The following is a 15,213-nucleotide window of genomic DNA, read 5'->3' as shown; positions in this document are numbered from 1 at the left end:
CAGTCACGAATAATGGGCTTCAATTTGTTTAAAGGGGAAATTAGAACCATTTAGAGCCTGATTATCAGTGTTAAGGTAAGATTTAGAAAAATGATACGTTGAGTTTTTCTGTCTTATTATTCCTCCAGTTTAAAGTCCCCAAAAAACCCATTCCTAGTTCAGCGCTGATGAAAATGGTTTCATCCTTTTGTTTTTTATTTCAGCTTGCATGTGGCAAAATTTAATTTATAAATACTGCATGAATTAAAAAGTTCTGAAACTAAAGGTGTATTCACACCTGCCATACCCAACTTTGTTTCCCCTCTCAGGTGTGAATTCACTCAACCACCTTCCAAATGAACTCAGTTTGTTTAATTTCTGAATTAAAACCAGACTCCATCTGACGTAGCTACAGAAAACCTACGTTTCTTTGGACTTAGCAAGCCACCGTAGCAGTGAACAAAGTGCTAAAATCATACCTGTTGATGAGCAACGCTGCAGCCAGCTTGTTGTGGGACTTACAGGATGCATTCTCTGACGCCGGTCCAAAATTAGAAATAAAATGTGTTCAATGAGCTGCTCTAGCCTCTCAGAATGATTTATCAGCTGTAAATCAGCACAAATACACAAAGCAGAGGTTCTGCATGCAGGATTTTCCACAATAGTCTTCATCCATTCCTGTACCTGTGCTCCGTCCTGCCCTGGTCATTTCTGTCAATGGGAGCGTCGATCCTCACGACGTGTGGCTCTGCTACAAGTTAGAGATCAATAGAAAACTGGACAATGTGAAAGCAAGGAACAAAATAAAGTCTGACTTTGGTCTGGGCCAAACAAGTGCACCAGAGAACCACCCCTCATGACCCAACAAGGGATGAAGCGTGTTAGAAAATGGATGTAAGACATCCTAAAAGTTCCTGTTAACCAGCTTTAGAGGATGATCCTGGTGTCTCCTGTGGTGGAATGTAGATGTTTATCTCTGAAAGGTGAAGAGAGAATGGAACAGAAAGCTCTGGGAGAGTTGGGTATTTCCAACAGAAACCTTTTAGACCTTTTCTAAATCTTTCTAAAGACAAAGTACATTAACTTTAGAGTACATGTTCCTGTCTTCCACCCAGAGATGCCATTCCCATCCATATAGCCTCCATTTTCCTCTCCTCCCTGTTTCCTTTGCTGTCTCCATAGCAGCATAATGCTTCCTGTGGAAGTAACTCAACATTCCTGCAGCCTCTTCCCACCTTATAGTCCTCTCCGGTTCCCCCGATACTCAGGAGGTGTTTTCCAGGAGCTTGGAGTGTGATTGGAATAATAAATGAACTTATCTCTGGAGCCGCCACGGCTGTGAAGATATCCTCGCCACTTTGTTGGAGTCATTGTTAAAAGTGTTCAGCGCGTGTCTCTCGCTGGTTTGCCGTGTCTCTGTTATCAGGGGGGGGGGGGGAGGGGGGTGGTCTGGAGATAATAGAAACAGGCAGTTCAATCTTGTCGGCAGACAGCATTTGCTTTGAGCACCTCCGACTGCTCGTTAAGGGTTTAGAGAAGCAGGGCGGTCGTAAATGCACAGCGATACATGAAAGTGTCCACCGTTAGAACTCCAGCAAGCTGCTCTGCACCCAAGTAGCTGCTGAGATTTAAAGTCGGTGCATTGCTTTATGGCGTCGCGTGTCTGACATGAACAATGTACACACCACTAATTTGTTTGGTCGCAAAAGTATTAACGAGGCAGACGCTCAGCCTGGGAAAAAGTGTTTGCTCCCTGTAAGTTTCGCCATGTTTTGTTGTGTTTCCGCCAGTCAGAGCAAAATTGGTGGGAACGTGAGACTGAGCTACGCTGAGTCTGGGACGGTGACTGGATAATATTCAGAAGCAATGGGTCAAAGGTCGGCGTCAGACCCGGTAATTAAATCCTTTTTAATTGGACAGGGAGCAACAATCCTTTTATGATGTTCTGCTGGAGGTTTTCCTCTCTGTTAAAGGGGAGTTTTCCTCTCCACTATCGCCTCATGCATGCTCAGTATGAGGGATTGCTGCAAAGCCATCAACAATGCAGACGACTGTCCACTGTGGCTCTACGCTCTTTCAGGAGGAGTGAATGCTGCTTGGAGAGACTTGATGCAACCTGCTGGGTTTCCTTAGAGGAAACTTTCTGACCAACCTAGAGGATCTGATGGAGTCTGACTTTGGAAAATGCCTTGAGATGATGTTTGCTGTGAATTGGCGCTATATAGATAAATTGGATTGATTTGAATGTAAAGTGAGTCTTGAAATGCTGACCAGAGACTCCATAAAAGACCTTTTGAGATTCACATTACCTTTAAAAATGTTTCTGAATTTGAAACCAAAATCAGACGCTGTGATGCTTTTTTTGTATCAAGCCAACCGTAAATAAAGACAAGCATGAAAACAGCTACAGAAATAGAATAAAATGCCATTTTTAGTGTCATAGTGAGGAAATTTCCAGATGCAAAGTGGCATGAACATAAAAGCATGTTGATTCACACCCATGTAAACACGGGAAAACAGGAAATGAGAGTAAGATACTGTACAGTAAGGGTATATTGATGATATAGAATAATATATCATGAATTGGTGCTATATAAATAAAAGTGAATTGATGTAGCCGTCGCCGTGTGGCAGGCGGCGTTTTATTTCAGGCGGACCTCCAGAAAAAGAAAAGTCTTTTCTTGTTCCAGTCAAACTGTTTTCTGTAGCTGACTTGTCGTGGAGGCAGAAAATCTGAGAGCGAGACGGAAAAACATTTGAAGAATCCCGCATAAGAACAGGTTTCGGCGAGGGAGATAACCTGACAAGCCGCTATCATTGACTCCATCACCCAGCAGCCCGTACGTCTGCGGCGTTCATCGCCGCTGTTTGTGATCCCCGCGGCTGTGTTTAGATCTGCAGAACGGAGACGCAGGAGCTGTTTGCTGCTCTGCGTTTGGACTTCGGGTCATCTGTATTTTGACAGCAGGCTTTGACAGCCAGTAATTGGTTTCCTTTTCTGCACTTCTCAAAGCTCCCGCAGAAAGAAGAAGAAAAAAAAAGCAATTTTGGGAGCCAATCAATTCAAATTCAGTCTCATGCGAGGTAGGGAAGCTTTAACCTGCCTCTCAGTCGGTGATGGAGACGCAGGATAATCTGCTGCTGTGGCTTCTCCCCCGTTTAACCTCAGTTTAGATTCAGATCCGCTGCCTGGCCGACTCACCTGCTCCTTCTCCGGGTTTCGCCTGAATCTGAGCGTTTGGTAGAGTCTTCGACACGCGGCTCTGTTCACGTGAATCCGTTTCAGATGTCAACAAACACTTCTACAGAAATACTCACACCCACTCACACAGTGTTTGCCTGCTGGCTTCACCTCTCTGATGGGAAGAAACACATCATTTAACCAAACTGGTCAACTGAGAACTAATTTCTCCTTTGTAGTTACTGCCTGAGGACCCTGGGGTTTGCAGAGTTTATATTGGCAATCAACACTCGCCTGACTTTCTGTGCAGAACCTTCTTAAAAAAACAAACTTGCTTTGGATTTTCCATGCTGATTTTCTGCTACCTGGTCGCCTTCTTAGCAAAGCGCTTAGCTTCTCTACTGCTGTTCACCAAGAAGGCGCCAGTCTACTTATTAGTAAATAGTGAACGTCTGAAAACGGGTATAAATTATAATTAACATTTATAAAGATTATTAATTTCTCAGGGCAACACCCGGAAAACAAGACCAAACCAAATGTCTGTTGGCTTTTTCAACCTGAACAGATAAGACAATTCAGATTGATGACGGCTTGATTCAAAAGACTAAAATACAGTGTATTAAAGCATAATAAGCATCAATGTCTGCTGACTATAAATAACTTATAATTGACAACAATCGTCTCAGTATAATCATCTTATGGCATGTGTGAGGGTGTTAATCAGAGTAAATTTGCAAGGTTAACATATTATATCACATCACAACTGGTGATTTTATTGCTTCCTTTGATTTAAATCTTTGCCGCTACTGTCAAACTGTCTGTCGGATCTCTTCTCTCCAGGCATTTCCGTTAATTTCCATGAGTTTGGCTGTGCTTATACGTCATGTCACGCTAAAAGGTTTTAGGATTCCTTATGACTACTTAGCGGCAGTAAGCGACATGGTGAGCTCCCTATGCTAAAGGAGCTATGATAGGAAGCATACAGGCTCCTTTTCCTACCTCCTTCCTTACCGACTGCACCTATCATGACGACCGCTGACGCACTTCCTCTTTGGCTAAAGAGTCCTTACCAATGAGACGTTTTAGGGTGCAGTAAGGCTCTGCAAGATAGTGGATATGCTCGACCACACGTTGCAAGTTATTATTAATAATAATAATAATAATAATAACAATTGAACTTTATTGATCTCACAATGGAGAAATTCACTTCTGCATCTTAACCCATCACCCTTGGGGAGCAGTGGGCTGCCACTGTGCGGCGCCTGGGGAGCAATCCACTGCAAAAACAGAACCAAAAGTAAGTGAAATTTTCTTGAAATCATTGTAATTTTCCTTGATTAGAGCAGGTAAATAAGACTATTTGCCAATGGAATAAGATTGTTGCACTAAAAATAGGAACAATTCATCTCCATCGTCTTATTTCAAGTGCAGGATGTCTAATTATCTTATTTTAGAGATGAATTGTTCCTATTATAAGTGCAACAATCTTATTCCATTGGCAAATAGTCTTACCTACCTACTCAAATCAAGGAAAAATACACTAATTTCAAGAAATTTTTACTTATTTTTAGTTCCTGTTTTGCAGTGAGGGGTTAAGGGTCTTGCTCAGGGACCCAGAGTGCACTGCTCTAACCACTAGGCCAACACCTTCCCAATTTAGAACATGTTATTTATAGTTAAGGTAAAGAAGACGATGCGTCTTGGTGAGAGCACTATATCTGAATCTCTGTTAAAAGTCAAATCTTAACACTTGTTATGATGTTTCTCACTAAGCGTAGTTGTGTGTTTCGCCCTGTGAGAGATGGTAACCTTCTTTGGAGCTTTTTTCCTGGTCCTGACAGAGCGGGCCGCTGTCTCTGCAGCCGGTTCTGTTCATTGATGAGTTGACCTCCAACCTGCAGTCATTTTACTCTCATCTGATTGGCCCCTGAGGGGATGTGTTCCAGGCGTGTGCTGCTGGTGAAAGTGAAACATTGACATTAGTTTCTGCAGGCAGATCCTGGTCAGTTCAGAGGCATCTGAAGACCTGGGTGTTCCTCTAGGAGGCAGCAGGAACTAGATATTGTCAGTGGAAGTGTTGTCAGGTTTCCCCCATCAGCTAGACCTGAAGAACCAGCCCAGGGATGGTGTTGTGTCTTTCTGCATGTGAAGCAGGGCACGGAGAGGACGAGGGGTAACTACAGGTCCTTCTTTGTGCTCTGGTAGCTGAGCTCGTGACAACGTGGCGGTTCAACGATAAAATACCTAAAAATTGAGGACAGGAGCTGTTTTTCCTTGACGATCTTCAATCTATGAATGAACAACACTTTCTATCCGCACTGACCGTTTTGTCAGTATTTATCAGAGCAAAATAGGGACATTATCTTCCCTCTCTGCTCATCTAAACTACCATTATCTTTTAGCTCCCCTTTGTGGCCATCGTCAGCGCCATTAAGAACGGTTCCCAGCTTTAATATCCATTTCTTCTCTTCTCTTCTCTCGTTAAATCTTACCCTTAAACTCTTCCTGTGCTCCCCACCCTCTTTAACTCCACCACTACCTCTCCATGAATGTTTTAAGCTGCCAGGGTGTCAGGGGGGGCCAAACGCGTTGCACCCTTGTGTCATGGACTCGGGGGCCATGGCGGGAAGTGACAGCAGATCCCAGCCATCCATCCCAATGAAGGCCCTCTGCGTCTGGAGTGGAAAGTCTTTGGCAAGCCGTTGGCAAAGTGACTGGGCCGCGCTGTCACGGTGATTGTTTGTTGGGGGGGGGGGGGGGTAGAGTGGGTCGGGGCAATGATTGAAGAGGGAGGAGGGTTCGGGAGATGGCTATCATCTTTCTCTCTGAGCGCCTCTCTTCCATCCGTGTGCCGCTGCAGTGCGAGGGGCTGGGCTGTAGAGGCAGCAGCGGCTCCCGGAGCGAACGGAGCTGCCGTCGCCGCTTGGATAGCTGTCACATTAACACCCCCGCTGCTATCATGGGAGCACTTATGGACCTGTCAGTCACCTGGGAGCAGAACAGGGAGGGAGGGAGGGAGGGAGGCGTTGTAGGAGCCGGGGTGTGCTGAAGGAGATATGTTGAGTAGAGGAGAGACGGTGGAGCTGCAGGCTCTGCTCTGATGCAGAGAGGGAAGGCAGAGAAACAGCATCAGGGAGACGTTTGTTGCATTTGGTTTGGTCATTTTAAGACAGCACTTATAAACTTAAAGATCAATGTAGGACCCTAACTTACCATTAAAACCTCTGGTGAGTACAGTACCATGCAAATTTAATGAGCTGAACTTGAATTGAATGTATTCAGTTGTATTTGGTGAAGGGTTAAGTGATAACAGATTCCATCGTACCAAACTAATTAGTAATATCCGTCCCCAGCTGGATTCATAAAACAATAAATACATGATGCAAGATTAGAAATGCAAACGTAAAATGGATCCTAAAATGTATCACAATCCTTCAGAAAAATAATGAATTATAAAACCAGTAAGAACAGGATTGTGGTAAATGCACAATTAAGACAACTAGTGATTAGCAGTGAAGTGTGTGGGGTGGGGGGGACTTAAGTTCAAACCACACCGGATGAATCCAACAAGAGGTTCCCTCTATGGACCTCCCAGAAAGGATCAACACACCCTTCTTCCTAAGAAGCTTCGTACAAAACGTTTCTGCTCTCTGCTTCTATACTCAGCAGTTTGTCGTCCATCTTGGAGTTCCAGTAAATGGTAAATGGTATCTCACTGGAAGTTTCGCCTTGTTTCCATTGCGAGCAGAAGATTTTACGTTGAACTGTTCTCCAAAGCGGATGTGTCTTATTTCCTGTGTGACTCAGGAACCCGTCAGATTGATGTGTAGGTCCAGTAAAATCAGACTCCTGGTCCGTCTCAGTCGGACAGTCGGAGACGCCGTTACGGAGAATCATCAGCGCTCTGCAGCCTCGTTCATTTCTGATTGCCAGAGAGATCATAACACCCGTTTTTCTGTCGGATTCAACGCCAAATCTGGTCCGGTGTGTTTCGGCCCTTCAGGTTTGCTGCTATTACATTTATTTTAGGGACTATTTATACCAGCTCTGCACATCTAGAGACAGAAATGTTTGCCTCTCCTCTACAAACTTGCTAAAGCTCAGTCAGACTGGATACAGAGCATCAGCTAAGGCCGGTTTTAAAGTCGTTAAGGTCTGGACTTTGACTAGGCCATTCTACTAGAACAATGTGATTTTACTTAAACCGTTCCACGGCAGCCCTGGCTGTGTGTTTGAGGAAGATGTCCTGTTGAAAGCTAAACCTCCACTGCAGTCTGACAAAACATTGGGATGGTAGGTTAACTTGGTGTGAGTCTACATCGTGACGCTGCCAATACCATGTTTCCCGGCAGGGATGCTGTTCTCAGACTGAAGTCTCAGTGTTTCACCTTTAGGTCAGAAATGTTGAATCTAGTCCGCCCTGACCTTAGAACCAACCTCTGTGCTAGCTGGGTCTCCTACAGGGCTTGTGGAGAACCCTACAGTAGACTTACTATGGCTTTCACTTTGATAAGGGCCAGATTTGTCAAGTTTACGACTAATAGTTGTCCTGTCACCTGAGCTGTGGATCTCTGCAGCTCCTCCAGAGCCACGCTGGGCTTCTTGGCTGCTTCTCTGACCAAGGCTCTGCGTTCCCAGCCTTAAGGTTCAGGTGGACGACCATGTCTTGGTAGGCTTGAAGTCATTCCATCGTTTTTCCAGTTTTAGACGAGGGATTGAACGGTCGAGAAAACCATTTTAGTCTATCTTGGCAGCATGAACAGGGAATTAATTTTACTTTGTTTGAAAACTCTATAGCTGGCTGCACTCAGGTCTGCTTTGGAGTAAAAGTGCCAGGATGTCTGTGGTCCTATTTGATGTGGACTTTTGGTTGATTGGTTGATAAAAGACGGATCCTTTGTGTTGCACTTAACATTTCTTAACTTCTAATAAATGTACTATAAATGCATGGATGTTCCCTAAAGAACAAGGATTCCTACTCTGCAGAAAGCAGGAAATCCACGGCAGCTCCAGGAATAAGGTCGGCACGGGGCCGGCGCTGTATCACCGTGGCCGGCGTTGTGTTTGACGGAGGGGACGTCAGACACGTTCACGTTTGGCCTCTAAAGCGACTGCAAAGCCACCAGAGTGAAACTCTATTACGTCGCCTCTCCTGCTGCGATCCATCAGCTCAGCCGCATCGCTCCGTGTGCGTCCGGTCCGTAAACACCAACGTTTGTGTTCGTAACGGCGGGCTGTTTTTTTTTTAAAAAAAGCTAAAGACTCCTAAATGTTGCTCTTTCCGTCACCTCCTTCATCTGCAAAGCACATGACGGCAGCTGTTGCTGTTCCGGAGGCAGCGGTGGGTCTTGTGGGCAAGAATGTATCACTTTTCCCATCAGGCTTAATCCAATCAACACCTCCAGAAAGTGAAGCGAGGCTTTCATGTTTTATCGTGCGCTGGCAGACAGCTGTTAGAGTGAGAAATTTGAGGAAGGGAGCAGAACGCGGTCGTGCCAGATTGTCTTAAGCGGAGCCACGGCAGGCACAGATGTAGGCAGAGGAGCCGGCGAGTCCAAACGCGGCAGGAGCACACTCCTTATTCAGCTTTAATTGAGGTATCAAAGTCATGTACTTCTGTTCCTGTCCCTAAACGTGTGTTGCTTTGTTTTAAACTCTTCAAGTTATGCGGCGTGTAAAAGCCCTCCTGCTGCAGCACTGTAGAAGTGCTGCCAACCCTGGTCACAGGAAGCTGGAGACAGGCTGGAAGTTTTTACATGTGCTGGGAAGAAACATGAAGTTAAATCTATGACTTATCTTTTATTGGAACTTTTGTTAAACAGAAAAATATGATTACTGTATGAACTCACTGTCTAGTTTCATTGTGATTCTGGATCTATATCTATAGATATATAGATATATAGATATATCCATCAGGATGAGAACCTGCTGAGCAACACTTGGGTAAATTAAAAATGAATTAGGTTCTGGGCATGTCTAGAAACCTGCTGGCTGGCACTCTCCTAATAAGTTTGAATATTTTATAAACTGTGAAGGATGAGAAGCAGGTCCAGTCTGCTTGTCTTTCTGGGACGTTGGGACGTTTTCAGAGTGAGACACAGCAGCGCTGCAGGAGGTCCAGTAGGACAGGTCCTCTCTGTTTATAAAATCCTGATGTTATGCAGAATTAGTTTGGTTTCTAGGACCTCCCAGGTCTGCATTAACATAGAAAAAATGTAATAAAGTAGCACAAACTGTTGTGTTTTTTAGACTTTTCTACCCCTGATCTTCATTTTGGTCTCTCAGTCGTCCCTTAATCACCTTCAGCTTGTCCAAAATGCAGAAGCCCGTCTTCTTCCTTTTTGTGTGGGCTTCTGGTCCATTTTAGAATAGACTTTAAACTTAATTTTAGAATAAACTTAACTTTAGATGAGTCTGTAGGAGCAGGTCCAAACACTGGGCTGGTCGGTTTTTATCAGCAGCAGCACCAGATCTGGGTCCAGCTGCCTCTGCAGGACTCCGGTTCTGTTTCTGGACCTCTTGGTGCCGTGAGTCCACAGATCTAAGGCCTTTTAAATCAAAACTCAAAACTAATTTATTCAGGGTGGCTTATAACAGCTCGTAGCAACCTGAGATTCCTGATTTTTTATTTTTAGTGTCTGTATTTTTATTAAATTTTATATATAAAGCCCGTTTGTAGCATTTATTGGCTGTGTAAACGGCTATATATAAAAAATAAAAGTCTTGATTGAATGATAAGTCCTTTCTGTCTGTTTATTCTGATTTCCACATTAAAAGTCTGGCCACTGTGCAAATTATTCCATAAATCCTTTGTGAATATTTTCTATTTGCACTTCAAATACCTGCTAGAAATAGAGAAAGAACACTGGAAGTTTTGGCCTACAATATATATTTTTTTCTATTTTGCAAACAAAACGTAAGGAAAAATGTGTAGGAAGTGTAATTAACCACCAATCTTTTTTAGCCGTAAATGAAATCTATAGAGTTTCTCTGTGAAGCGTCTTCACAGAGAAACAAAGGCTGCTGTACCTTTCAGTGGGAACGGACGTCTGGTCCCCGGCACACTGGACCCAGCGCCCGTTTCTCTCTGCAGAAAGCTGCAACACGTTCGCCTTAGATTAGCTTCTGATCAAGAAAGTCTGCAGCAGCTCAGCGCACACTTGATGTATGGCTTCCTTGGTGCAGGTTCAGCTTTCATTTCTACACGCAGTAGTCCACCTTACTGCCTGAAAATGCTTTTTCCAGCTCGGTACTGTGTCTGTCTCTGTAAACCGCTCACACCGGCATGAATGTTTCAGGTTTTTATCTTTATGTGGCACAAATCCAGCCGTCCACTGCAGTCTGTCTTTAATAAATTGGGATTTTCTCAGATTTCATCAAACCCAGCATAACATAAACTGTTTTTTTTTTTTGTTTTCATCTTTTTTCTTCCAGGCCACAGATGGAGATGCAGGCTCTTTTGGGATCGTCCGTTACTACTTCAGCGACGAGCCAGACCAGTAAGATTAAACCCAGCCTGACACGTGGGAGAAAGTCTCCACCAACACAGGCAGCTATAAAGTCTGGTCATTCATTTTGGGCCTGGTTGACAAATAAACTGTATTTTTTTTGGCCAAAACCGCGACGCTAGAAACAGCGAAGCTTCAGAAATGATTGGTGATTATTTTTACATCTGTGCTTCCCAAGTCCAGAGAAGCATAAAATTTTTTCACAGAGGAAAATGAAATTCACCAAATACTTTATTTTCCTTTTAAGCCTTGGGGACGCATTTAGTGAATGTTTATGGTTCTGTCTGTCACGCTGCAAAACATAATTAAAACCATTTTTATTTCCCTTGTAGCCATAGATCACAAAATGTGCCAAACCTCTAAAAAAAACACAGCGTGAACTAAACAATTACATCTAATAAATTAGAATATTGTGAAAAAGTTTAATATCTTTGTTTCTAAAGTGAAACCCATTGATATAGATTCATTACACATACAGGGAAATCTTTCAAGCCTATATTTTGTGAAATATTCATTAATATGGAATCAATAAAGACCCAAAATTCAGTGTCTGATAAAATAAAATATAACATAAGATCAACAAAAAGGATGTTTTAACAGAAATCTCAGAGGTCTGCTCATTTTAATGCTCCTTCTGCCTGCATTACTGCATCAGTGCGGCGTGGCATGGAGGAGATCGGGTTCTGTGCCTCTCCACTCCTCCATCAGACGCTGCATGGAGCCTTAAATTCCCAATGAGATGAAAACTTTACTTTCATCTTAAAAGCGCTCTTTGGACCACGGAGCAGGAGTCCAGTTCTGTTTCTGGACCTCTCGGTGCCGTGAGTCCAGCCTCAGTCCGCTCCGTGTGAAGCTTGATTCTTCCTCTCAAGCTCTGGTTGTTTTCCTGTTGCTGATGAATCTTTTCCCACCGGCCTTTTTCCTCCTGGGTTTTTAACGATCTGGAACCCAGAATTATCAAAAGTTACCAAAACTGGGGTTGAAATATTTTTAATTGATGTATAATAAATCTATATACAGTATATATTATATGAGTTTTACTTTCTGAAATAAGAGACAAAAAAAATTTAACTTTTTCACGATTATCTTATTTTTCCCCTTGTACCTTCAGTTTTGGTCAGAAGTTTGCATACACTCCTGGTCATCAACGCCATATTTATGTCTGCCTGGTGAACGCACACTGTCTCTGCACTCATGGTGTTTTGATCACTGATCTCTATTATACACTGGAGTGCTAATAGCCGCTGTTAGAACGAGTCGCTTTTGAAGCCACCAGCCGCCATATTGGTACTCCCTATTTTCCTCCAGTAACTTGGGAATATGTGCGCTACAGCATCGAATAACGAGGATTTTCTCATGTTCAGGGGGGCTTAAAACTTTAAAATGTTAAATGCCATATACTTTTATGTTATGTTCTAAAACTATCAAGTACTGAGAAAGTCATGTGCTGAAATATTTAGCATTTTATTTATATATATATATATATATATATATATATATATATATATATATATATATATATATATTTTTATGAATAACATGTAAAATATTTCAGCACATCATTTCCTAGTAGTTGATAGTGTTAGTACATCCACTGACTGTAGAATTACCTGTGAAACGTTTCCACACAGCCAGAAAACTGCTTGTTGTTGCAACCAAATCCTATGGGATTCTGTGAGAGTAGGGAGTAGCAAGATGGCGGCCAGTGACTTCAGTTTTTCGGCAAAATCAGCACTCCAGTGTATAATAGAGCTCAGTGGTTTGGACCCAGAAACCAGGGGTCGTAGCCACTGACTGCCCCCTGTAGGTTATAGCAGAGCACAACCTACAGGTTATAGTGATTAAAGTGATCACCTCACTCCTTGTCACACTGATCTGTTAATCTGAGGAACACCAGGTGATCATCAGGGAGAGGAAAACCCCAATCAAATGTTGTACACACTTTGATTTCAGACTGCTGAGGCATTCTTTTATTTATGTTTTCAAAGGGTGCCTATATGCAGTTATGTGTCACCTGACATGGGCTGATTTGTCCTGTAGGTTCTCCCTGGACGATGAGACCGGCTGGGTGATCCTGCAGGCCGGCCTGGACTACGAGCTGATGCGGCGCTTCACCCTGACCGTGCTGGCGAGGGACGGCGGCGGCGAGGAGACGACCGGACGCATCCGGATCAACGTGCTGGACGTCAACGACAACGTGCCGCTCTTCCAGAAGGAGGCGTACGTGGGCTCGCTGCGGGAGAACGAGCAGGCCGTGCAGTCGGTGGCGCGGATCAGGGTACGCTGCTGCAAACACATTACATGCAGCTTTATCTGATACAAGGTGGCTTTAAAGGATATTTGGCTAAAAACACGCGGCTTCTCTGCTAAAGTAGCCAACTCCTACTCTCTTTATAGCCCATCTAAAGTGCTTCATAAACATACACCTGTGACTGTTGCTGCTCTCAGATATTAACGCTTTGTGCCAAAATCAGCACTCATGAAGGCATTTAGGTTTGTTATTTAACTCATCCTGACCTGAAATACTGCTCAGACAAAAAAGCTTCGATATGTTTCCCCTTTTTTTAGGTTTTTCTCTGTCCTGGATTAATGAAGCAGATTGCAGAGCATGCAGACATTAATCAGACCAGCAGATGGGAGCAATCTGCACCTGTTTTAGCATCAGGTCCTGGTTGTCTTCTCCTCAGGCACACGCACAAATGCAACTGATGCAAATGGTTAAAGGAGAGAAATACTGTCACTTTTTATTATTATTTTAAGTATTCTAAAGGAATCTTGTCAGAAAATCCACATTCTTATCATGATAAGAACAAAACGATACGATAAAGGCCCATCCCTACCAGACATCATAAGATAATCTTGCCTGCTCTGTACCTGCGGCCTGTTTCCAGCAGATGTTTTCTGTTTCCATGAACTCTGATTAGGGAAGCAGCTCTGGAGTCTCGTTTATAAAGCTCGCTACGCCCAAAATGGGGTTGGAAACGTGCGTATGACACTTATAACGCAGCTTTCACCCAGGTGTACGCTCATTTTGGAGACGGGGGAAATTGGCGATGCAGACGGTAAAGTAGTGAGTTGCACACTGCAAAAAGGGAACTAAAAGTAAGTCAACTTTTCTTGAAATGAATGTATTTTTCCATGATTTAAGCAGGTAAATAAGACTATTTGCCAATGGAGTGAGTATTTTTACCCCTACAATAAGATAACTAGACATCCTGCCCTTGAAATAAGATGATAGAGATGAAATGTTCCTATTTTAGGTGCACAAATCTTATTCAGTTGGCAAATAGTCTTATTTACCTGCTTAAATCTAGGAAAAATACTTTAATTCAAGAAAATTTGACCTACTTTTAGTTCCCTTTTTGCAGTGCAGCCAAACTGCATCATGATTCCTCTCATGCGTTCAATTTCACTGCATATCCGACTTTAATCATAGATCAACTTTATAATCAGCGTTCAAAACCGCAGACTCATTCATGCTTGCGCTGGTGACACATAATTATACAAAAGGACCTATAAATAAATAAATTTAAAAAATTGCCCATTAACCATCTTAAATCTTGAATAAAACACTTGATCGGGGTTTTCCACCGTCACGTTCCTCTCCCCAATGATCACCGGGTTGTGGTGTTCCACAGATTAACAGATTATTGTAATAAGGTGATCACTTTAATTCCTGTAAACGGTCAAATCCACTCATGCATAAAGCTGTGGATGCATTGGCTCTTTTGGAAGACCCTGCAGATGGAAGAGTTAGGAGGAAACACAGAAACAGAGATTAAATATTTCCTGGCCAATGATGATGACTGGCCAATATGTCGCTTTAGACTCTCAGCGTGGCATTCTGACATAACCTACAGAGGAAGGTGGCTACACCTCCCAGGTGCTGAAAGGCAGCTCTCCAACCACTCCCTCCTCTGAACGTTGATCAGCCTCAGAGGAACTTCAACACAGAGCACGGCTTTCATCTGACGTTGAAAACAGCAATCATGTTTAATTATTAACGAGTTCTTTTAACCTGAGCAGCATCTGTGCTTCTACCTCTGATTTACTTATTTAATAAACGAGTTTCTTTGCCTATTCTCCGTGGCTGCTACGTCACCACGATGGAAAAAAAACAGTCAGCTGACCCATTTTAACACTCATTAACATCCATGAGGTGCTTTGCAACATCTATGGCTGACTGTAGACCTTCAGGATCCATAAAGGGAAATCGGGTGCTTCTTTGCCTGGGTGTGGTTTCATACATCAGAATATTTCTTGGCGTACTGCAGTTTCTTTTTCTTGGCGTAGTTACGCTTTTAGTTTGGATTCCACGCAAAGTTTTATAAATTATTCATCTGGTCTTAGAAAAATTTTGCTCTAGCTTTATTTCATGTAAAATAGTTTAAATCGTTCAGCTTTCCCTTAAATGTATGCATAATTTTAGCAACCTGTAGCCGCAAAGAAAGCCACTATTAGCTTGGTAGAGCTAATCCGGTTTCTCATCTTGGTAGAGAATAAGCAGCACCTGAAAACTTGGGTTTGCACACATTTAAATCCTGT

The 15,213-nt window shown here is 43.1% G+C and overlaps 1 protein-coding gene across 1 annotated transcript in view; it reads left to right on the top strand.

The window, feature by feature from the left end:
* cdh23 (cadherin-related 23) overlaps window positions 1-15,213 on the top strand; it is a 263,409-nt gene that overhangs the window by 156,739 nt on the left and 91,457 nt on the right. Inside the window, exons 15-16 of the mRNA XM_036126497.1 lie at window positions 10,595-10,659; window positions 12,709-12,946. Of these exons, the coding sequence (XP_035982390.1) occupies window positions 10,595-10,659; window positions 12,709-12,946 (303 nt within the window). The remainder of the gene's footprint in view (window positions 1-10,594; window positions 10,660-12,708; window positions 12,947-15,213) is intronic.

The sequence above is a fragment of the Fundulus heteroclitus genome, chromosome 22 (genome assembly GCF_011125445.2).
Source record: "Fundulus heteroclitus isolate FHET01 chromosome 22, MU-UCD_Fhet_4.1, whole genome shotgun sequence".
Taxonomy (NCBI): domain Eukaryota; kingdom Metazoa; phylum Chordata; class Actinopteri; order Cyprinodontiformes; family Fundulidae; genus Fundulus; species Fundulus heteroclitus.
This window is presented reverse-complemented; position numbering and strand designations above follow the sequence as displayed.